This window comes from Phacochoerus africanus, chromosome 10, assembly GCF_016906955.1.
Source record: "Phacochoerus africanus isolate WHEZ1 chromosome 10, ROS_Pafr_v1, whole genome shotgun sequence".
Taxonomy (NCBI): Eukaryota; Metazoa; Chordata; class Mammalia; order Artiodactyla; family Suidae; genus Phacochoerus; species Phacochoerus africanus.
Window position 1 is genome coordinate 135,181,970 of NC_062553.1, and position 25,083 is coordinate 135,207,052.

At 42.9% G+C, this 25,083-nt stretch overlaps 1 protein-coding gene across 5 annotated transcripts; it reads left to right on the forward strand.

The window, feature by feature from the left end:
• The first annotated feature begins 1 nt into the window (after position 1).
• On the forward strand, positions 2 to 24,740 carry COQ2 (coenzyme Q2, polyprenyltransferase). 5 transcript variants are annotated; one of them, XR_007137566.1, is made up of 8 exons: positions 22 to 291; positions 5,758 to 5,924; positions 12,111 to 12,232; positions 13,574 to 13,659; positions 14,798 to 14,931; positions 16,218 to 16,406; positions 21,369 to 21,675; positions 23,452 to 24,740. XR_007137566.1 is itself a non-coding variant. In XM_047799282.1 (7 exons), exons 1-7 carry the CDS (start codon positions 39 to 41, stop codon positions 19,305 to 19,307), a joined length of 1,116 nt encoding a protein of 371 aa, XP_047655238.1. In that variant the 5' UTR covers positions 2 to 38; the 3' UTR covers positions 19,308 to 19,716. The 5 variants fall into 5 exon arrangements, 2 of the variants coding, with proteins under 2 accessions (XP_047655238.1, XP_047655239.1); XR_007137568.1 differs by having other exon boundaries at positions 24,625 to 24,740; XR_007137567.1 differs by lacking the exon at positions 23,452 to 24,740 and adding an exon at positions 21,880 to 22,594.
• Positions 24,741 to 25,083: the final 343 nt, after the last annotated feature.

Below are 25,083 nucleotides of genomic sequence, written 5' to 3' on the forward strand. Positions count from 1 at the left end.
TGACGTCAGGCCAGCGCGCCCGAGCTCTCCCGAGCGCCATGCTAGGCGCGGGCGGCGCGGGGCTTGCGCGGGCGTTGCGGGCCGGGACGCAGGCGTGGCTGTGGGGTTCGCGTGGCCGCTCGCTGGCCTTGGCGCGCGCGGCCGGCGGCCTCCACGCGTGGGGCCGGCAGCCCTCGGCCGGGCGCGGGCCGCGCGGGCGGCGGCGGAGTCTGTCGGCGGCGGCAGTCGTGAACGCGGCGCCCCGCCCGCTGCAGCCCTACCTGCGCCTCATGCGGTTGGACAAGCCCATAGGTGAGTGCGGACGCGCGCGGCGGCCCGGGCGCTGCCGGCGCCGCAGGGGGAGTGACTCCCGGAAGCCGACTACCCCCAAGACACCCGAACGGGGCGAGCTCCCAAGCGACCAGGCGGCTTCCTCGCCCCTTCTGAGTCCTAAGCAAGAAATTCGCTTATCCCAAAGCCTTGTTCACGCGTTGAGTCGAGCGGAAATTCCGTGCCCGTATCCCTGCGTCTGCGCGGATTTCCAGAATGGAAGCGCTTCCACATTCGTTATGGTTCATTCTTCCCAGAATCCATTGAGGCTCCCGAGCAAGTATTTGAGATGATAAAGACGCTGAGGCAACTAAGGCTTTTTGGCGGAGCGGGCTAGAGGATGCTGAGTGTTTTAGTACTCTGCCCTGCGCCACGAAGATTTAATTCATTCAAATGCAGCGGGTACAGCACTTAGGGACTACTTACTAGTTCACCATCTCCTCTTAAGGGAGGGTTTCCCTGATCTTCCCATGTAAAATATCACCTCCGTCTATCTTTGTACCCTCCCGTTTGTCGTCTTAGCGCTGGCCACTAAGTAACCTCACGCATTTATTGTTTGATAAATGTGTTCAATACAGAATAAGCCTCACTCATATGGCACATTTATAACTAGTGTCTAGAACAGAGCCTGGCAGTAGCACTGAATGAATGAATGAATTAGTTCCTTCAACATCGCTTAGCCTTGGGTTTAGAAAAAGCGATGGAAACGCTGCATTTTCAAAGAACCCCCGGTCTAGTTAAAAAAGACAAAGTATTGGGTGAGGTGGGAAAGTATGGGATCAAATATAAGTGATACAGATAGGAGATGCAGCAGGGAAAAGAGTAATTATTGTGATTCTCCATTGCTGGAAAAAAAATCAAGTAGAATGTGCACCTCAGGACAAGTAGATTTTGTTGAGAAGGAAAGAGCTCTTAATTGGTGAGGGAAATATTTTTGCCAAAACCCAAGGGTGGAGTGTTGGAAGCTAAGGATACAAGCTGATGTGGAACCGCAGGTGGGCATAGGATATAGTGGGAGTCAGGGCCAGATAAGAGCTGGACTGAAGAAGGATGGACAGTTGGTAGGGAGGGCAGAGGCTGAACTCCAGGTGATCTGGATGATGGCATTTACATTGCAGTGAGTGGACATACATTCAAATGCCTAGATAAAGTCGCTCCACCTTTGCCCAGCCAAGACCCCAAATTAGGCCTTGGTTTTGGTGTTCTAGCTTTATGCACTGCCAACTTGGGATCAGAGCGCTAAGAATTTATAACAGTCAGCAATTAAAGCATAAAAGCCAATTTTTAAAGCGTATAAAAGCTAAACAATAGGCACAGTCTTGCCATCACGACCCCTTTCAATTTTGGGGACAGATAACAAATAGCATAAATTTCCAAGCGCCGTTCTGATCTGGAGCCTCTTCTGTTCTTGGGATCCGTGTCACAGAGCTGTGGTGTAGGCCTGCAGGGATCCAAGATCACCATTTCCATAAATCTCTGGCTTCTCCCTTAAGGGGCTAGACCGTCCCACCACATAATTAGCAACTCTAAAGGGATTATATGTGAGTAAAGCTATTATTGTTAGAATAGTACTGATAGAATTCATTCAGCGAACATTTTTTGAGCCCCTCCTGTATGTTAGAAACAATAAATTGAGGTAGTAGAAGTCCAGGTTTGATATTTCTTTACATAAATTCTTCTTTTGTGGAGTAATTTCGTATTTATTGTTTGGTTTTGTTAAAAAGTGGGTTTTATTGTTTTTCAGAAAGGATTGCAACTTCTACAACCCTGACCCTGTCACTAACTACAGTAACTCAGGGAGTTTCAGCAGGTGGCACTCTTTCCACTGAATTGGTGGTGTAACTGGTTTTACTGCATTTATGGCTGATTATGTTGTCCTGAAAATAATGTGTCATTAGTGAATGAATTCTAGAGTCAATTTACACGGGCTCTTTGGTCTGCCCCTTAGCTCTCAGAATGCTTGTTCACTTTACTCTCTCAGTTTTTACTTTTTCTATCATGAACATTTCTTTCTGAAACCTATTCATTTTTTGTTTATTATTACTCAATGATTTTTTTTACATTTATAGTTGTACAATGATCAGCATAACCCAATTTTATAGCATTTCCATCCCAAACCCCCAGCACATTCCTCCACCCGCCAACCTGTCTCCTTTGGAAACAGTAAGTTTTTCAAAGGCTGTGAGTCAGTGTCTGTTCTGCAAAGAAGTTCATTGTGTCCTTTTTTCAGATTCCACATGTCAGTGAAAGCATTTGATGTTGGTGTCTCATTGTCTGACTGACTTTACTTAGCATGATCATTTCTAGGTCCATCCGTGTTGCTAAAAATGCTGGTATTTCTTTCCTTTTAATGGCCGAGTAGTATTCCATGGTGTAAATGGACCACATCTTCTGGATCCACTCCTCTGTCGAAGGACATTTAGGTTGTCTCCATGTCTTGGCTATTGTATATAGTGCCTCAGTGAGCACTGGAGTACATGTGTCTTTGCAAGTCACGGTTTTCTCTGGGTAGATGCCCAGGAGTGGGATTGCTGGATCCAGTGGTAGTTCGGTTTTGAGTTTTCTGAGTGATCTCCGTACTGCTTTCCACAGAGGTTGCACCAGTTTGCATTCCCACCAACAGTGTCATAGGGTCCTTTTTCTCCATACCCCTTCTCTAATGGTGAGTGATGTCAAACATCTCTTGATGTGTTTTTGGCCATCTGTATGTCTTCTTTGGAGAACTGTCTGTTTAGATTTTCTGCCTCTTTTTTTTTTGTCTTTGTCTTTTTTTGCCTTTTCTAGGGCTGCACCTGCGGCATGTGGAGGTTCCCAGGCTAGAAGTAGAATCAGAGCTGTAGCCGCCACCATACACCAGAACCACAGCAACGTGGGATCCAAGCTGTGTCTTCGACCTACACCACAGCTTGCGGCAATGCAGGATCCTTAATCCACTGAGCAAGGCCAGGGATCGGACCCACAACCTCATGGTTCCTAGTCGGATTCGTTAACCACTGAGCCACGAAGGGAACTCCCTTCTGCTCTTTTTTTTTTTTTTTTTTTGGTCTTTTTTGCTATTTCTTTGGGCTGCTCCCTCAGCATATGGAAGTTCCCAGGCTAGGGGTCTAATCAGAGCTGCAGCCCCCGGCCTACGCCAGAGCCACAGCAACGCGGGATCCGAGCCGCGTCTGCAACCTACACCACAGCTCACGGCAACGCCGGATCGTTAACCCACTGAGCAAGGGCAGGGATCGAACCTGAGACTCCATGGTTCCTAGTCGGATTCGTTAACCACTGCGCCACGATGGGAATTCCTTCTGCTCATTTTTTGATGCACCTCCCTGTGCATCTGTTTCCCCATCTGTAAAATAGGAATAATAATAGTAGTACCTACTTTACAAGGGCATTTTTGAGGATTAAAGTGTTTATGTGTATAAAGCATTTAGAACACTGGCTGGTATTTCACAAACACTTAGTGAATGTTAATTGTTTTGAACGCACTGACTATGAGTCTGTCCAGGACAATCTGAATTCAGGTCTGGACTGTTCATTTCTCATTTTTAGTCTCTCCTTTTCTACAGTGTAATTTTAAGCCCCTTTTGGAAAAAGCCTTTCTCCCTCCCCAGTTAACATGGGTGACACCATTTTATGCCTTCTTAGGATCCTGTACTTTCCCAGTTGTTGAATTGAGCTATTTTATTGCTACTGTTAGTTGAACTCTGTTTCTTCCCTTTGACTTATAAGCTGTGAGATGGCAGCAACCGGCTCTCACAGTCTCCATTGTATTTCCAGTTCCTGGCACAGCTCTGGTACAAAGTATGTGCTTTATAAATATTTGCAAATGAACAAAGCTTAAACTTAATGAAATTTAAACATGATTATAAGAACTTTCTCATTTGACATTTTGTACAGGATCTCATCTTTCTTTATGTGCGTATCCTATTCCTCTTTCAAGTGAACTCTAAGAGTTAAATTTAAATTAACATGAGATAGGTTAACAGGGGAAAAAAATCAAACAAAAGTGTGGTTTGGGGGTTTTTTTTTAGCTGCATCTGCAGCATGTGGAAGTTCTGGGGCCAGGGATCGAACCCAAGCCATAGCAGTGACAATGCCAGTTCCTTAACCTACTGAGCCACCAGGGCTCAGTTTAATGACATTGTATGCATGGGAGAGACCCAGGAAGACTCAGTAACTTGCCAAAATACTTTCACCTTAAATATCATCTTTAGCTATAGACACAGTAGGGTTTTCAGGGTAATGGCTTGGGACTTCAGAGTGGAGAAGGGTGGTTCATATGAAGACAGAAAAGCAAATGTTTGGTAAACAGTCTGATCTCTAGGCCCTGCCCAGTTTCCCCCATCACACCTGGCCCATATTTTTTGCAGATATCTGATGACAGCTCTACTCTAGTAACGGGCGTATTATCTAAATTTTTTTAGGCAGTTAAGGGGGTGTTTCTGTTTCTTAAAATTAATCAACCTAAAGTAATCCTCAGCCAAAGGGACTCATTTGGGGGCGGCACATTTTGCTTCCCTACACTCCTACATTGCCAAATAGGAAAGGAAAACTCAGAGTTTATCTAGCAGGTGCAATATCCAAACATTTGTTGAAAGATTTTTTTTGAAAATTGAATATCTACTAAATTCACATGTGGAGTCTCCTATCCTTACCGTCTGTTTGGTTTTAGCTTAATTTCATCTAGTTTACAGGCTGAGTACCTAATTCCATTTGTGAAAAATATTAAATAAGTAAATACCTGCCTTCCCCAAGACCAATTTTTTATATTGTATTAACAACAATGAGGTTTACTGTTTTTTGAGCAGATAATACATGCATTAGATACAAAATTCAGAAGGTACTAGGGTGTAGAGTAAAAACTTAAGTCTGTCAACCAACCAGTTCTCCCCAAAGGCAACTATTAGTGTCAGTTTCTAATATATCCTTCCTGCCTGGTCTATGAACATATACATTCAAATGTATGTATTTGTTTTATATATGTATGCATGTACATATGTATACACACACATGTACATGTATATGGTAACAGTTTTCAGCGTGCCTTCCATAGGAGTTGGATGTTTGTAACCTTATCAGAAATACATGGAAGTATCTAGCTCCCCAGGGTGTTATCAGACTTTGGGTCTTGCTAATCTGGTAGGTGAAAAATATTATCTCAGTGTAATTTTAATGAGTATTTCTCAAAGTCGAGTATCATTTCATTGGTATAAGAGCCATTTGTAATTTTCTGTTATGTTTTTTGTCCATTTTTCCGTTGGGCTCTTGATCTCCAGCTTCTGGAAATGCTACGTATTTGGGAGAATAGTCCTTTGTTCCATAAGTTGCAAGTTTATTTTCCCAGTTTTGTCATGTGTTTTTGACTTTGTGTCCCTTCTTTGGGATGCAGTGCTCAAATGAAGAGGGTTAACTAACTTTAATTGTTACCTTTTTTGTGTTTTTGTTTTTGTTCAGGAACCTGGCTGCTGTATCTGCCGTGTACCTGGAGCATTGGTTTGGCGGCTGAACCAGGTTGTTTTCCAGATTGGTGCATGTTATCCCTCTTTGGCACTGGAGCTGTTCTGATGCGTGGAGCGGGCTGTACTATTAATGACATGTGGGACCAGGACTACGATAAAAAGGTAGATTTGTCCTGGAAAGGAACAGAGAGGCTCCTCTCAGTTCTCCAGTGTAGGCCTGTGGCATCACTTTTACGCCACATAAAGCAACAGGATCGTTTCATGTCCTCACTGAAATCCAGCATGAGACGTGCCGGTATCAGTTGAAAAGCTGATGTTGCGAAGTGCAGTGTACTTCCTTTCTTGGTACGGATGGCCATGGGGGTAAGGTGTGTACTTCATTTTCACAAAATGAGTTAGAATTTGAAAGGCCAGGGGTGTTAGGAGTGAAGGTCAAAATTCCATCCTGAATCTTTAGGTGTCGCAAAAAACTGTCATTCCTTCCTTAGTGTTTTATGTTGAAGCTGTAACTATTCATATGTAAGTCACTTCTTAGTTTAAATGAACCAGGGCTGCCCTGTTAGCATTTGCTATAATCATTTCTTAGAAAAAAAATAAGTGTATTCTCGTTTTCTCCTTGGAAAAATAACACCTGTGTATTCTGAGAAACTCGGACAGTACAGAAGTAGAAAGGATAGAAAGTGCAGGTCGTCCTTAGCTCCTCTCCCAGACCCCAGAGAAACCTTCAGTTAAGGTTTGATACATTCTGTTTCTCTGGATTGTTTTTTATGCATGTTCTAATGCGTATGTGTAATTATTTCTTTGTTCATCAACAGACCCTTATTTTCTCAAGGGAGAGGTCTGTCTTGTTTGCTTTTTAGTCCAGCAGCTATACTATAGCAAGTACAAGATCATTAAATGCTTGAGGAAATAATCAAGTAAGTAAACTTTCTTTAAAAAAAAAAAAAAGGATGAGTTGTTTTTTTAAGATTTTAATTTTTTCCATTATAGTTGATTTACAGTATTCTGTCAGTTTCTACTGTACAGTAAAGTGACCCAGTCATACATATATATATTCCTTTTTTCACATTATCCTCCATCATGTTCCCTCACAAGTAACTAGATCTAGGTCCCTGTGCCATACAGCAGGATCTCATTGCTTATCCACTCCAAATACAATAGTTTGTATCCATTAACCCCAAGCTCCCAGTCCCTCCCACTCCCACCTCCTCCCCCTTGGCAACCACAAGTCTGTTCTCCAGGTCCTTGAGTTGCTTTTCTGTGGAAATGTTCATTTGTGCTGTATATTAGATTCCATATAAGGGCTATCGTATGGTATTTGTCTTTGTCTTTCTTTTTTTTTAATTACTTAATGAATTTTATTACATTTATAGGTGGACAGCAGTCATCACAACCAAATTTTATAGCGTTTCCATCCCAAACCCTCGGTGCATCCCTGTCTTTCTCTTTCTGACTTACTTCATTTAGCGTGAGAGTCTCTAGTTCCATCCATGTTGCTGCAGGTGGCATTATTGTGTTCTTTTTTATGGCTGAGTAGTATTCCATTGTGTATATATACCACACCTTCCTAATTCAATCATCTGTTGATGGACATTTAGGTTGTTTCCATGTCTTGGCTGTTGTGAATAGTGCTGCAGTGAACATAGGGGTACATGTATATCTTTTTCAAGGAAAGTTTTGTCTGGATAGATGCCCAAGAGTGGGATTGCTGGGTCATATGGTAGATCTATATTTAGTTTTCTGAGGTACCTCCATACTGCCTGGGCTGGAAGGTGAAGGTCACTCTAGGCAGAGAGAATAGCAGATAGAGAGGCATGGCTGTGAGATAAAGTATATGATGCTTGACAACTGCAGCTGTGGGGTTTGTGTGTGGCTGGAGGAAGTGGGAGGTGCCTATAGTAAAGGCATTTCTCTGTCTCAGTGACCTGATGAGGATGCCTTGATCCATGCCTGGAGGCGCATGTTTTCTTGATTTTGTGGTTCGCACATCCTGGTCAGTTTTTCATTCTGCACAACCATAGGAGTGATTGGCATATATCACATCAAAGTAATTGTTGAACACATTTAGAGCAGCCCAATGTCAGAGTCCTGATTGTGATGATGTGCTGTGAAGTGCTACAAGATGCTTCCCTTTTGGGAAACCGGAAAAAGAATAACAGGAGAGACGTCTTTAAAAATTGCATGTGAATCTACAATTACCTCAAAAGAAAAAGGTTAAAAATAGCATCATAGGGAGTCTATTCTTGGTTCAGTGAGTCAAGAACCTGACAGGGTATTCATGAGGATGCAGGTTTGATCCATGGCCTCGCTCAGTAGGTCAAGGATCTGGTGTTGCCATAAGCTGCAGCGTAGGTCTTAGATGCAGCTTATATCTGGCATTGCTTTGGCTGTAGTGTAGGCTGGCAGCTCTGGCTCCAATTTGACCCCTAGCCTAAGAACTTCCATAGGCTGCAGATGCAGCCCTAAAAAGACCAAAAAAAGAAACCAACCAACTTTTTCTACTTTTTAAAAAATTTTCATTATTATTATTTTTATTTCCCCAATATATTTTTTTCTACTGTACATCATGGTGACCCAGTTAGACATACATGTACACATTCTTTTTTCTCACATGATCAGGCTCCATCATAAGTGACTAGACATAGTTCCCAGTGCTACACAGCAGGATCTCATTGCTCATCCATTCCAAAGGCAATAGTCTGCATCTATTAACCCCAAGCTCCCCATCCATCCCACTCCCTCCCTCTTGGCAACCACAGGTCTATTCTCCAAGTCCATGATTTTCTTTTCTGTGGAAAAGTTCATTTTTGTCCTATATTAGATTCCAGATATAAGTGATATCATATGGTATTTGTCTTTCTCCTTCTGACTCCCTTTGCTCAGTATGAGAGCCTCTAGTTCCATCCATGTTGCTGCAAATGGCATTATTTGTTCTTTTTTATGGCTGAGTAGAATTCCATTGTGTATATATATCACATCTTCCTAATCCAGTCATCTGTCGATGGACATTTGGGTTGTTTCTATGTTTTGGCTATTGTGAATAGTGCTGCAATGAACATGCGGTGCATGTGTCTTTTTAAAGGAAAGTTTTGTCCAGAGAGATGCCCAAGAGTGGGATTGCTGGGTCATATGGTAGTTCTATGTATAGATTTCTAAGCACCTCTATACTGTTCCCCATAGTGGTTGTACCAGCTTCCATTCCCACCAACAGTGCCGGAGGGTTCCCTTTTCTCCACACCCCCTCCAACATTTGTTATTTGTGGACTTATTAATGATTGCCATTCTGACTGGTGTGAGGTGGTATGTCGTGGTAGTTTTGATTGGCATTTCTCTAATAATCAGGGATGTTGAGCATTTTTTCATGTGCTTGTTGGCCATCTGTATATCTTCCTTGGAGAAGTGTCTATTCAGGTCTTTTGCCCATTTTTCAGTTGGGTTATTGGCTTTTTTGCTGTTGAGTTGTATAAGTTGTTTGTATATTTTAGAGATTAAGCCCTTATCAGTTATATCATTTGAAACTATTTTCTCCCACTCTGTAAGTTGTCTTTTTGTTTTCTTTTTTGTTTCCTTTGCTGTGTAAAAGCTTGTCAGTTTAATTAGGTCCCATTGGTTTATTTTTGTTCTTCTGTTGCTTTGGGAGACTGACCTGAGAAAACATTTGTAAGGTTGATGTCAGAGAATGTTTGCCTGTGTTCTCTTCCACGAGTTTGATGGTATCTTGTCTTATGTTTAAGTCTTTAAGCCGTTTTGAGTTTATTTTCGTGCATGGTGTGAGGGTGTGTTCTAGTTTCACTGATTTGCATGCAGCTGTTCAGGTTTACCAGCGACACTTGCTGAAAAGACTTTTTCCATTTTTATGTTCTTGCCTCCTTTGTCAAAGATTAATTGACCGTAGGTGTCTGGTTTCTTTTTCTACTTTTTAAACAAAATACAGCCATTTTAGTTTTCTCTGATTTTTTTTCCTCCATAGATAAAAGGGAATTGATTAATAGTTTACACCTCCCACATGCCATTTTTCTCTGATTAGAGGAATCCAGATTCTGTGTTGACATACAACAGAACACTTAAATAAGTGTTTTATAGCTGCTGAGATGGTTTTGCTAACATGGATTTTAAAATGTTATGTGCATGTCTTTTGAAGGATGGCTTAAAAAGCTTTGTCAAATTGTAAAGCTTACCTTACAATTTGTTAAAGGCTGTATATTGTTAAGGATATGTTTTGGCTCAGGGTTTTGCTTAATATGTTAGATGACTACATAAATTGCCAATACATTAATAATGAGTTAATTGCTAGTAGGGTATACGGGTAATGTGTTTTGATGATGTATGTAATCTGCTAGCCGTGCAGTGAGCATTAGGTCCAGTCACATTGAAACAATGTTAATGAGCTGGTTTTGTAAGCCATGAGCATTCCAGTTTCATACAAACCACACAGTCTGCTTTTTAATTATCATGGTACCTCATTTTTAGTCTTTTGATGGAGTAGTTATTTTCAGCTCTCAAGTTTAGTCGGGTAATTCCCGTTGTACTGGAGGGGCCGTGCGATCTTGTGGTTAGTACTGTGGGTGGTGGGACTGGACTGACAGCTCCCTTAGTGTCTGTGACCCTAGAAAGTTGTTGAGCCGCTCTGCCTCAGCTTCCTAAAACTTAGGAATGCCAAGAACTTGGGAGTGGCTAAAAGATGGTTGTTAAAGCAATTCAATGATGCGATGTGTATATAGCTCTTAGAATAGTAGCACACTGTAAACCTTCAGATACTTGCACGACTAATCATACACTAAAGCAAACATAAGAACACAAAGACTACTTCCACTTGAAACCGCAGGGATCCAGTCAAGGACAGGGTAACCAGTTCTGGCACTAACCGAGAGGAGTCCTTCTAGTTTTTGTCAAACTGCCATACTGTACGGTGAAGCAGGCTGTAAATTGGGTCAGCAAATTTTTCTGTGAAAGGACTAGATAGTAAATATTTTAGGCTTTTTGGGCCATACAGTCTTTGTGGCAATTACTTCACTCTGTTGCAGCGTGAAGGTGGCAACATAAAATTTGTAAACAAATGAGTGTTTCTCTGTTTCAGTAAGATCTTATTTATGGACACTGAAATTTGAAGTTTACATTTTCATGTGGCACAATATGTTACTCTTCTTAAAATTTATTTTCAACCACCAAAAAAAAAATCCATTCTTTTTTTAAATTTTTTATTACTCAATGAATTTATTGCATTTATAGTTGTACAGCGATCATCACAATCCACTTGTATAGGAGGAAAATCCATTCTTAGCTCATGGCTCTACACAGACAGAGCTGCGTTTGGATCGCAGGCTGTAGTTCGCCAGCCTTTGAGGTAAATGGTACAAAACTATGTTACAGTTGTGACTTTGGTTGCAGCAGACGCCACATCTGCTCTGTGAGGTAGCTGCTCTTGTTACCTCTCCCCTCATTCTGTTTCTCTTTGAACAGGGAAGTAACCTAAGCCTCAGAGAGGGTAAGTGATTTGTCAGAATTCACACTGCCAAGAAGTGATGGAATTGGATTCAGAGGCTGGGCTCTCTGATCCCAAATCCTGAGTTCTTAGATTCTGGCAATGCTGAAAATTGTGGTTATGCTCTTTGTGTGTGTGTGTGTGTGTGTGTGTGTGTGTGTGTGTGTGTGTGTGTGTGTGTGTGTGTGTGTGTGTGTGTGTGTGTGGTTGATGTAGAATAGTCAGACTTTATGATCCCTTGGAAAGAAAAGAACAACATGCATATAATTTGTTCACATAATTGCTCTGTTCATATTCTTCCAGTGAGTTTGCCCTTTGTATTTGGGTACAGTTCATGCAAGATCACAGCCCCATTCCTACGTATTGGCAAAAGCGCTTCCACTTTCAGAGTTAGATAATCTGTCTTCTCTCTTCACATCTGATTTCCTGTTGCAGTGCTTCTCATACTGAAAGCGTTCATGTGATAGCAGCCTTAGCTAACATGCTCTGTGATTTCCTCTTTCCTGAGAATTCTCACTATTATCGTCCCTCTTTTCTCTATGGAAATTGGACATATACTTGCTAAGCCGGGTAACTAAATACATAAGGGAGTTGTTCTGTTTTGTTTGTCTGGAGATGGGGATGGGAGATGGAAGGAAAAGGGAATGAGTGGTGGGAATTTCTAGTTCTTTTCAAAGCTATTTTAAATGTGAAGTTTTGATTCTTGGCAGTATTTCCAACATTTGCCTTTTATTCATATTTCTGCCTTAGTGCCTACCATGGGGCAATCTGTTGGACTAATGTTTAAATAAATGATTGAGCTGTTTCCAGATGCTAAAGTGTATCTCTCTCTCTCTCTCTCTCTTTTTTTTTTTTAATGTGTTAAGGTTACAAGAACAGCAAGTCGCCCAATAGCTGCTGGAGACATTTCAACTTTTCAATCCTTTGTTTTTCTCGGGGCACAACTGACCTTGGCCTTGGGTGTTCTTCTGTGTCTGAATCACTACAGGTATAGTAAATGTGGTTTTCATAATTATGTATAAAAATCTTTCCTTTACAATGAAAGCAGGTATCAAATAAAATTGAAACATCTATGTCACAAAATTATTTATTACCTATCAAGTATCTATAAAGTAAGCAATATAAAAAAGTCACCATATTGTAAAGTCAAGGACGCTTTTAGCCAAAGGAACGAGGTCAGCATTTTGTTTGTTCTGCGCCACCTTCAGCACTTGCACTGCATGTTCCCTCCAGGACTGATGGCCCTTTGCTCGGTTTTCTAGGTGCCTGCATGGGAGTGTGTGTATTGACCCATGTGTATAACTGTCTTTATCCTAATAATATCTCTGAAGTGAGTAGAGGCAGGAGTAATTATGCTGACTTCGAAAAAAGAGGAACTGGCTCTTTCCTGGAGTCACGTTCCTAATCAGTGACGGAAAGGAAAAGTGGACGACTTGTTCCCATACTTTTTAAAGAGAGAGAGAATTAAACTTCCGTGCCTCAGAGGGGCTGTTTACATAGTGCTTTAATCAGACGAGAGAGAGAGAGAGAGAGAGAGAGAGAGAGAGAGAGGAGAGAGAGAGAGAGAGAGAGAGATTTGGCAGGTAAGCAGTACTTCCTAGAGACTAAACTGATTGTCTTGTCCTATCACCTCAGTCAGGTGAAAGCACTTTGAAGGGTTGTTCCTGGAGGGTAGTGTGAGGCGAACCGTGAGGCTCCTCAGAATATCTTACGTCGTCATCCTTTCATAGGTGCTTTGTGATCTTCCAGAGAGACAGTACCCTGTCACGCACATAGAGAGGCTATCTTGACTCTAGTTCTGTGTCAGAATGTCTCAGTTTACTAGCTGTCCTAATGTTTGAAAGCAAAATCTAGAGAGGCCGTAGCATATGGTGGGTAGTATGTTGGACTCTGGGGCAAGCTGCCTTAGGTTTGCATCTTGGCGCTGCTACTGACTAGCTCTTTGACAGTGGGCAGATTATTTTATCTCTTTGTGCTTTGGTTTCTTCATCTGCAAAAAAACAAATGGAATAAAACTCTCTGCCGCTTAGAGTTGTGGTGAGGATTATAATGAGCTGACGTATGTAGAGCAGTTAAAACAGTCCTGGTACATGAAAGTAGTATATGTGTTAGCTACTGCATTTTGTCTGGTTGTTCGTAACATTTAAAATGTTTTCTGATTATCCTTTATACTAATTAAAGTCCAGGAATCAAAGTCTAGGAAGAGAATTTTACATGATGAAAAATACAGTTTAAGGTAGATCATTTCCTAATTAGTGTTACTGTTGTTGTCTTAGCAGTTTTTGCGAGCTGGTGATATTAATCTTTTTAATGTTTTTCTTGGTTTCAGTATAGCTCTCGGAGCATCATCCCTGCTTCTTGTCATCACCTACCCGCTAATGAAAAGAATTACCTACTGGCCTCAATTAGCCTTGGGTGAGCTTGAAGTAACTATAAGTCCAGTGCTTTCCTTCAGCACCCTCAAGCTGTACTCTTACATGTGATACACACACGCGTGTGTGGAATGTGGCAGAGATAAAATGTCAAGTCTGTCATGAAATTTTCTGTTTCATGAATAGATTTTCACAAAGGATGACAATTAGCCATTTTTATTGGCTAAGAAATCTTGCACATTTGCTAAGATTGTCATCATCATTATTTCCTGAAATGCTCTCAGGTATGTCATGAAGAGGAAAATTCGCTGCCTTGACCCTGCCCTTCTCTTTCGGTGGTTGATCTAGATGCCCTGAAGACGTTGGGGGTTGGAGTAGAAGCACAGTGAGGCAGGAGAACAAGAGTTAAAGTGTGTCAGAGCTTAGCTCCCTGTCTATGCAGCCTTCCTCAGACTTCTCAGGGAGAAGTTAGCCCCTCAATACCTCAAACTCAGTGGGTCCCAAACATCTTTTCTCAGAAACCCTTTTTGCCTCCTGCATTGCCTGCTCTTCCTCTCAGAATCCCTCCTCCTCAGCTGGTGAAGTGCTTCTCCTCTGTGGTCCCCGGAGCATGCATGTCAGTGCGGCTGCGGGCCTGGCAGTCCGGTACCCCATCTGAAGCGCAGGGAAGTGGTTAGGTTCACACATGGAGACAGTCAGCTTGTGGATGTTTGTTCACAGTCTCCAGAGAGGGTGGGCTTGAAGAACAGGTGTTCTTGTCTGTATTCTTGTTTCTGCAATTTGAAGGGGAAGTAGCAGAAAGGACACAGGGCTTTGACTCAGATAGGTCTGCTTGCAAACCCCAGGGTCGGCTATTTATTGGCTATGCCAGGCCGCATACTGGGTAGGATAGAAGTTGTTGTCATGAAACTTCCTGTTTATCGGGGGGATACTATGCTTTCTGTTGGCTATGTTATTTTAATTGTTAATTAGCCTCTCTGGTTTTGTTTTTCTTTTTTGGTAACATGTAGCTCACAACTGCCACAGAGACTTGAGAGAATTTAAGAAACAAACATGAGAAAACAGCATACACCAAACCTAAAGCGTAAAAGCATTTAATACATGCCGATGCCTCTCTCCTTCCCTTTGGAATTCTAAAGTACATCTAGACTTTTCTTCTCTCTCTGTTTCACTAATTGTAGGATTGACTTTTAATTGGGGAGCATTGCTTGGATGGTCTGCTATCAAGGGCTCCTGTGAGCCATCTGTTTGCCTTCCTCTTTATTTTTCTGGAATTATGTGGACTCTGATATATGATACTATCTATGCCCATCAGGTAAAAAAATATCCTTTTTTCTAACTTCGGTTTAATTATTGTTGTTTTTTAAGAACTTTAAAAGAAGAACCAAATTAAAGGAAAAGTTTTTTTCATTAGACTTTTTTAAAAAGAAGTAACAGTGGTTACGTTGTGTAACAGTGGTAACACTGTATAATCATTAATATAACATTGTAATTTTTTATGTAAGTTTCATGTATATAGGGAATTATTGAGATTTGAGAACTCCAAAGTAAAGAGGAGCTATGCGAAGAGTTTGACTGCAAATTTAGTAAAAGTATAGTTAAAAGTCACAGGATTCAGTTCCTGCCTGCCCTTGCTCAGTGGGTTAAGGATCTAGTGTGGCTGTGTCTGTGGTGTAGGTTGGCAGCTGCAGCTCCCGTTCAACCCCTAGCCTGGGAACTTCCATTATGCCGCAGGTGCAGCCCTAAAAAGCAAAAAAAAAAAAAAAAAAGGCATAGGGTTATAAAAGTACAATGATATGTACAAATAGATCTGCAAGATAATTTTAACAGTAACATTTAACTTTGATTTGGCCTACACATTCATTTTTGATTGAGTATGATTCTGAGTTACTGTCATTTTCACAATGTATGGTATTTTTTTGCTTTCTAGGGCCATACCCTCGTCATATGGAGGTTCTCAGGCTAGGGGTCCAATCAGAGCTACAGCTGCCTGCCTATGCCACAGCAACGCAGGATCTAAACCACGTCTGTGACCTACACCATAACTCACAGCAACACCAGATCCTTAACTTACTGAGATAGGCCAGGGATCGAACCTGAAACCTCATGGTTCCTACTCGGATTCATTTCTGCTGCTCCATGATGGGAACTCCGGCATGTTCTTTAAAGGATAGTTTCTGGAGTTCCCGTCGTGGCCCAGTGGAAACGAATCCGACTAGGAACCATGAGGTTTCAGGTTCGATCCCTGGCCTTGCTCGGTGGGTTAAGGATCCAGCGTTGCTGTGAAATGTGGGGAAGGTGGCAGACGCTGCTCCAATCCCATGTTGATGTGGCTGTGGTGTAGGCCAGCAGCAACAGCTCCGATTAGACCCCTAGCGCCTGGGAACCTCCATATGCTGTAGGTGTGGCCTTAAAAAGACAGAAGACCAAAAAAAAAACAAGAGGCAGTTTCTTTTTGGAATTAGATGGTAGTGATGGTTGCACAACCTTGTGAAATATACTAAAACCACTAAATTACCTACTTAAAAATGGTGAATTGTATGGTATATGAATTAAATCTCAATAAAGTCCAGACAATTTCTTACTACTTTCTAATGTTAGGACAAGAAAGATGATGCTTTGATTGGGCTTAAGTCCACGGCACTGCGGTTCCGGGAAGACACCAAGCAGTGGCTCAGTGGCTTCAGTGTGGTGATGCTGGGGGCCCTGAGCCTGGTGGGAGTGAACAGTGATCAGACTGCACCTTACTACATCGCCCTGGCTGCTGTGGGAGCCCATCTGGCTCACCAGGTTTGATCTTTTCCTTGTCTTTCCCTCATTTTTCCTTGGTGTAAATGTAAAAATTGTTTAAACCAAAGGCCCACTGTGTTTGCCAAGCAGGGTACTTCCTACAACAACCACATGGCTTGTACTGCCTCGAACCACCCCTTCCCTGCCCCAATATGCCATACGGAAAAGCTGGCTGTATTATTTTAGAGGAGTAATATAAACCTAAACCTAGATTTTTTTCCTGCTGATTTTCCTGGAAGTGTTTCTGATGCCTATTTAGAAAAATTTGAGCAGTGTCTTTTTTCAGTTGAAACGTAGTGGGTTTACAGTGTTGTGTTGGTTTCTGCTGTACAGTAAAGTGATCCGGGTGTGTGTGTGTGTAACCTTCATGTTTTCCATCATGGTTTATCACAGGGTATTGAGTGCAGTTCCCTGAACTATCCTGTAGGACCTTGTTGAACAATGTCTTAAGGTTGTGGATTGAGTTAAATTACCCTGAAAGCAAACGGATAACACAACTTCATTTTTTAAATGTGGGCTTCTGCTGATGGTTAGCAGACTAATCATTCATATGTTTGGGTCCCACTGGCGTAGAGAGCAAGGCCAGATAAGACATGAAATGCTAACATGTCAGAGTTCTGACTACATGGTAGGAAACAGGATCTTCACCCAGCACCCCAGCCCCCACATGCTTATATGGCAGATCTGCATTACTGGCTTTTGTAAAGTGAATGAATTAGATAGAATTTTAATTAAATAGATTGCTTATAAATGGACTGCATTTTTGCATCAGCATTGCTGTTATTTTCTTTAAACAGAATTGAAAAGATGTTAGTGAGCCTGTATTTAGATCACCTGTTTTATAGAGATTGTTGCAAGTATGAGCAGAACTTGCATAACATGGTTTGAAGGAAGCTAAAATCTGACATCCATAAAGTAAACCACATGCGCTGTCACCTTCAGTGCTTTCTTTACTAGGAAAGCTAAAGGGTATGAGTTACCGATTCTCTGGGATTCTCCAGATAGCACCCCTTTTCTTTTTTTTTGTCTTTTAGGGCCACATCTGTGGCATATGGAGGTTCCCAGGCTAGGAATCCAATCAAAGCTGTAGCTGCCGGCCCATGCCAGAGCCACAGCAAGTTGGAATCCGAGCCACATGAGTGGTCTATACCACAGCTCACAGCAGCGCCAGATTCTTAACCCACTGAGTGAGGCCAGGGATTGAACCTGCATCCTCATGGATACTAGTCAGTTTCCTTAACCACTGAGCCGCAGCGGGAACTCCCTCACCATTTTCTTCTTCAGAATTTCTCAGCATCCCCTTTTGGTCTTTACTCAGCTCTGTGGGATTGGTCGTCACTTGTTCGTCTGGTCAGGGTAATGCATGTTTAGCAATGTTTAAGCACCTGGCTATTAGCAGAGGAAGGCAAAAATTATGAGGATAATCGCATATGTTATAGGAACTATTTGGAGCCCACTCTATATTCTAAGTTGTATTTGCGGTCCTCTGTCCAGTACTTAACATAGTACTTTAAGATGGACATAGTGTTCTAATATTTGAAGAGAAAGGAAATTATGATGATTTTAAGTCTGCAGACAATAAAATAAAGAATAGTTGAGGAATTCCCATCATGGCTCAGTGGCAGTGAACCCAACTAGGATCCATGAGGATACGGGTTCGATCCCTGGCCTCACTCGGTGGGCTAAGGATCCAGTGTTGCTGTGAGCTGTGGTGTAGGCCTGCAGCTGTAGTTCCGATTAGATCCCTAGCCTGGGAACTTCCATGTGCCGCACGTGCAGCCTTTAAAAAGAAAAAAAAAAAAGTTGAAAATGAGGGGTGCGTATTCTTAAAACAGGCCATGAGACTTTCCAGATAAAATTAGAGGCCAACCATGGAGAAAAAGAAGTGTGTTGTGGGTCGCTAGCTGTAGATCTGGGCTTATGTGGGGATGGGAGGGAGATTTTCATATATATGGGGATATTTTGGGTTATGATAAATAAGTTAGAGCCACTGTAAGCGTTTAGCGGGTGAGGGCAAGGTGTATTAAATATGTCTTAATATACTAGACAGCCCTACACAACGGACAGTTGTCCTGCCCAAATGTAACTTGTTGAGAAACGTTCTCCAAACAATGAAACTAAACTGGAGGTAGGCCTTGTGGGAAGCAGATGTTAGGTCAGTCAGTGTAAGGGCGAACTCTTTCTCTCTCTTCTTTTTTTTTTTTTTTTTTTTGGTCTTTCTAGGGCTGCATCTGAGGCATGTGGAGGTTCCCAGGCTAGGGGTCCAGTCAGAGCTGTAGCTGCCGGCCACACTACAGCCGTAGCAACGTGGGATCTGAGGCGAGTCTGCGACCTACACCACAGCTCCCGGCAATGCCGGATCCTTAACCCACTGAGCAGGGTCATGGATCGAACCCACATCCTCATGGGTACTAGTCACATTTGTTTCTGCTGCACCACGATGGGAACTCCAAGGGAGAGCTTTCTAAGTAGAATTAAGAATAATATGTGTTGCCTCTCAGAGTGTTCTGCACCTGTCAAGTGCAAGGTTCTAGGACACAGCTTACATGATACCCACTGAGAGGTAGGGTAGATGTGTTTGACATTGGGAAACAGTCTGGGGTGCATACGTTAAGGGCTTCTCATCGCCTGAAACTCTGCAGCGGAGTGCTCTTGTTTCCTTCATGTCGATGTGCTTATTTGTGGTGCGAAGAAGCCCCCCCGCGTCCCCACCCAGCGTGTGTTCTTTCCTTGCAGGTTTACACTCTGGACATCCACAGACCGGAAGATTGTTGGGATAAATTCACCTCCAACCGAACAGTAGGACTGATGCTTTTTGTAGGGATTGTCCTTGGGAATTTGTGGAAAGAAAAGGAGACAGGTGAAACAAAGAAACTTACGGATAATAGAATCGAAAGTTAGCAGATTGCGTTTGTTTAGGGATGTTTTAAAGCAGACTTTTACAGAACACTCTCACGTCTTGTCACCACGTAATTAGATTTGAATAAACAGTCTTAAAATATGTTGAAGGATTGCAGACCAGAAGATGAAGACCTAGAGCGTATTTGCCTAGATTTTCGTTCGAGGGTGTCCTAGGCACCTTCCCCCCCGTCGCAGAAACCAGGGACTCCAGGATTTGAGAGGACCTGGAGTGTTTAAGTTAATGCATTCTTCTCGTTGTCATTCTCGTCTGCAGTTATGGGAATTATGTGAGCTTTGGCACTTTAGAAGAAGCCTGATGTATGTCTCATCTAAATGAATGTCTGTAGGGAAATGGACTCTGTTTTTAGGGGAAAATAAAAGCTGCTCCAGAAAGTTGGGGCTTATTGTTCTTTGTTGTGACCTTTACTTGCTGCCAAAAGCTGTAACTCAGGAAACCACTTTTTTATATTTTAGGGGAGTTTAAGTAAGTAAATAAACTTTTTTACCTACTGTACCTGTACACACTGCTGTTATTACCAGCCCTGACATTGATTTGAGAGGTCTCTGCAACCAAAGTGGCCAGAAGGAGCAGGCAGTCACCAGGGACTGTTTTAATTTCTATTTATTTTTTATCTCATCTGATTGTAATTTATAGGATAGTGGCATGTTGGTTAAGCGTACAGTTTCTGCCCTTACCCCCTTTAGAATATTCTCAACACAGCAGCCAGAGGGATTTTTTTCCCCAGACCTCTCTAAGATTATGTCATTCCTTTGCTCAGAACCCCCCAGGGTCTCCCCAGGTCACCCAGTATAAACTAAAAGTCTTGTCACCGGCTTGGTCCCTCCTGATCTGGCCTTTGTCTGCAACTGTCCTCACACCCTCTCCAGCTCTGCTGGCCTCCCACTGCTCCTCCGTAGGCTGGACAGACTCCTGGCCCAGGGCCTTTACATGTACAGTTGCCTTTGACTAGAATCCCCCTGGATTATGTCTTAGTCCGTCACTGCAAGTCTTTTCCTATATGTCACTTTCTCGAAGGCCTTTTCTTAGCCACTGTTCCTGAGATTTCACATACAGATGCGACCTACACTTCCTGTACTGTTGGTTTTTTCCTCTTCAGAACTGAACACCAGCAACCTAAAGTATACTTCACTCCATTTAAGTGGCTGTCATGGACAGTGGGGTAGTGGGAGGCGGTTGGCTGGCTGTGTATGTGGATTGTGGGCAGCAGTAAATACAAAGTTGCCTAATAATGACGTTCGTGACAAGATGACGGTACAGCTGGTGCAGAGCGCTGACGCCTGCCCGGCCCTGGTAAGTCAGCTCAGGAAAAGTGTGCCCGACCGTGTCCAGCAAGTACTAAAGCACGGAAAGTGAGTGTCTAGACTCAGGGCGGCGGCGTCAGGCTGTGCTATCCTCCGCTCCAGCAGCAAAGCAGTCGAAGGGGAGAAGAAATAGAAACACCGCCCTATTTTGGGGGAAATGTGGTTACTTTTCTAATTCTGACACTGTACCAGGATAGATAAATTAAAATTTTAATTTAAATCTTGGTTGATTGCTGTTTTCTTACAAATATTAGCCAACACCCACCCCCAGAAAAGATTTGCTTAGCAAAATTTTACACAATTTTCCTAGAAAATAGATTAATAATAAAAATACAGAGTTTTGGGGTTCCCTTTGTGGCTCAGTCATTAACGAATCTGACTAGGAACCATGAGGTTGCAGGTTCGATCCCTGGCCTCACTCAGTGGGTTACGGATCCGGCGTTGCCGTGAGCTGTGATGTAGGTCGCAGACGCGGCTCCGATCTGGCCTCGCTGTGGCTGTGGGGTAGGCCGGTGGCTACAGCTCTGATTAGACCCCTAGCCTCGGAACCTCCATATGCCGAGGGTGCAGCCCTGAAAAGATGAAAAAAATGACAGAGTTTAACAGACGGGAATATCTTCAACAATGAATGAAATGAGAACCATGAAAAAAAACTGAGCTTAGGAAAGGGTTGGGTCTCTTAAAAATATGCCACTTGTCATAGCAGGAAAACGTTGATCTCTAAATGCCTCTTTGCAGGTGTGTGCTCTGGAAGAATATCGGCCAGGATAAGTGGCAGAGGAGCAGAGCCAAAAGAATCGGGTTAACACAGAGGCCTGCTGTGGCATCACAGTTTGACCTTGGAGGAAACTTTGGGGCAGAATGGCTTTCCCACTCAGGGAAAAAGCTCCAGTGTCTAAAAAGGCAATGATTCTGTTGAGGACTGGCTCTGTAATTTGCCAAAATCTACACAATTTATTCAGGACTGGCGACATAATTTGGACATCACTTTATATTTTAAAATACTTAAAATATTCCCCCAAGCACTGGTGCCAATTAGAAGAGGGTAAGTGCAATGTTTTTCAAATTCATTTGATTTTCCTAAATCAGTTGAAAGTTAATACGGAACAAATCTTAAAGTTGATGAAGCTCCATTTGTGATAAATGGGGACAGGAGAATCTAGGTTAAAATTCCAAAGATGTTCTTGCTCTCAAAAAGCTACTTAAGCTTAATTGAATTATTTTAGTTGCTTTTCATTCCTCTTTCCAGGTAGAAAGGCTGCAAAAGTCATGTTAATGGTAAGGCACATATAAGGGGGAAAAATGAAATAGATTATTTGCCTCGAAAATCGTGGACTTGAAACAGTCAAGGGTGGAAGAAGTGCAGCCGTCGTCCACCTGCCGTCAGAGTTGTCTGTCCCCCACGTGGCTGAGACGGGTACCACGACTCAAGTAAACTCACCAGTCCTGTCTTGGGAAAGAGGGCCCTTGTCCTAGTTTTCTGCTGTGGCGTCACCTTGAGGTTGAAAATAGAAAGCATGTGAAAGAACTTTGAAACACTTACCAAGTATAAGTTTATGGTGAGGGTGGAGATGGGCTGGGAGCTCGGGGAATCTGGCTTACAGAGTCAGAAAATTACGTCTCAAGTTCTGCCTCTCCTGCTTCCTGTACTTCTTTGTATAAGTAGCTTTATACCACTTCCACATTGTAAAGGCCTCCACAATTAGGCCCGACCATTCCCCCAAATCGGCATACATTCTCGCCCTCGGGCTGGTCTTTGTCAGCAAGTCTTCTGCCATCACGACTGTCCTGGCAGCTGGTAGGAAGATGAAGGCCTGGCCTTTGGAGCAAACAGGCCTATCTGTGAAATTTCCCTCTAACATCTGCCAGCGGGAGATTTCAGACCCGTGATGAACTTCCCTCAGCCCCCACGTCATCTGCCAAACCTGAGCTTCTGTAAGCATTAAAGAGTGGTGTATCTTAAAGCCTGTCGTGGTGCAGGTCAGGTTCAATCCCTCGCCCCTGGAACTTTTCATTATGGGTGCAGCCATTTAAAACAACTCAGCGTTCTCGTGGCTCAGTGGGTTAAGAATCTGACTAGTGTTCATGAGGGTGCAAGTTCCATCCCTGGCCTCGCTCAGTCGGTTAAGGATCCAGCGTTGCCACGAGCTGTGGCATGGGTCACAGACACAGCTTGGATCTGGCGGGGCCGTGGTGTAGGCTGGCAGCTTCAGCTCTGATGTGAGCCCTAGCCTGGGAACCTCTATGTGCCGTAGGTGCAGCCCTAAAAACAAACAAAAAAAGTGAATAACTACAGAAAACAAACATTGATATAAATCAGTATATCAGTTCCTTTAAAGTTCATGTTACCAATGGTATTATCTTTCTATCTGGATGTTCTTTCATGAATAAGTTGAGATGATGATAAACAGATGGTGAAGAATGGATGAATGGACAGATCATAGGCCAACTAATACAGAGATAACCAGTTACACCTCCCCATCCTTGCCATTTTAACCAGAAAATGGGAAGCTTCCTAGCTTTCCTTCTCTTCTCTTGAGCTAGAATCCTAAGAGCAGGGCCCAGTGCCTGGAACAGTATGAGCATGCACGAATTGTTTGTTGAATGAATAAATGGAACTGTTGGAATAGGTAGGGACCATATCGGCCACTCAGTGCAGTGACTTTCTCTAACTTCTGTTAAATAGGCAACAGAAACCAATTTTTCAAATAAAATCTTAAAGCCCCACTATATAAACTGTAGATTAAAACAGAGACTTGACCCTTTAACATGTGAAGGTGCCTCAGTTCTTCCTTCTGAGCCTCTGTTTCTTATTTGACAGGGCCCCTGCTGGACTTCGGGGGAGCCTTGGGATTCTCGCACAATCCAGTTTGAAAACCATTTATCCCCTAATTTTGCATGAAGGGAAACTAAGGCCTAGAGAAACAATTTACCTGTAATTAGAACAAGTTATTGACAGATGAAACTGATGTAAGAATGGACATTTATGTCCATCCAGTTACTAAGAGCCAACTAATCCCTTCCACTTTTGGTTTCTCTATATCTAAAATGGGGATTAAAATAATACCTACCTCACTGGCCGTGGTGTAAGGATTGCCCAAGAAAATGATCTCATCTAGTCTCTTGACTGTAAATGACTTGTACATCGCTTACTCCGGAGTGTGTTCCTACAGCCTAAATGTGAACTTGAACTGAACAGAATTGAATATCGAACTCCTTCCTTAACATTTCCCCTTGAAAGCCAGATAGCCGCCTCCAAAACTGAGCCCCCCATCTTCCCACTCAAGCCTCCCCCACCCTCTGTGCCACGTCAGTGATGGCGCCCACGCTTTCTGTTGGTCTGGCCAAAACCCTGGGACTGTCCATGCCTTCTGTCTTTCTCTCACATTCCACATCCAAGACCTGAGAAGAGACTCTGGGCTTTGCCTTCAAAATACGTGCAGAATCCCACCTTTCTCTCCACTGCTACCGTCCTGGTCCGTGTCGCCATCCTCTCCCTGGATCAACGTGCTGACTGGTCTCCCTTCTTTTCCTTTTTGCCCCCTTTCATTCTGGTCTCACCAAAGAGCCTGAGGGACACGTTAAAACACAGGCCAGCACCTGTCACGCCTCTCCTCAGTACCTCCCGGGGCGCCAGAGTTCTCTCCTAGTAAAGCCAAGGTCCTAAGCATGGCCTTCAGGCCCTGTGTGATACGGCTGTTGTCTCCTGACTCTTCCCCCCACCCCCTCCCTTGCCACACGGCTCCCACTCTAGAGGCTTCTGTATGGTTCCCCGAATGCTTCCTCCAGGCTCCGTCAAGGCTGCTCCTTCACCTCCTTCAGTCTTTGCCAACATATCACCATCTCAGGGAAACCTAAATCCTGTCTTCCCTTTCTCAAACTGCGCAGTCACCACAAACTTCCTTTTCTCTTTTTCTGCTTTATTTTCCTCCATAGTGAAACATGATAGAATTTCTTTTGCTTATTTCCTGTATTGTCTCTCCTCACGATCTAGAATCTAAGTGCCATGAGGATGCAGCTGTTTCCTCAAGTATGGATTAGTACTTATCTCCGGAGCCTGGAAAAGTGTCTAACACTGAGTAAGCTTTCAATAAATATTTTTTGAATGAATCATGTACATAATGCTTTTTACAGCACAGAATATTGTGCTTATTAAATATTGTGAATGTCTGTAGATATTTTAAGCTTCCTTTCTCTGCTCCAAACTCTTTTTCTAGAAACCATCTAAGAGGATCTATTCACTTAGAGACAGCTAATTTTAAGGGGTTTTTTTTTAGGAGAATGATTTTAACATTCAGTTTCTGGGAGTTCCCTTCTTGGCTCAGTGGAAATGAATCTAACTAGAATCCATGAGGACTCAGATTTGATCCCCGGGCTCGCTCAGTGGGTTGAGGATCTGGCATTACTGTGAAGTGTGGTGTAGGCTGCAGATGCGGCTCAGATCTGGCATTGC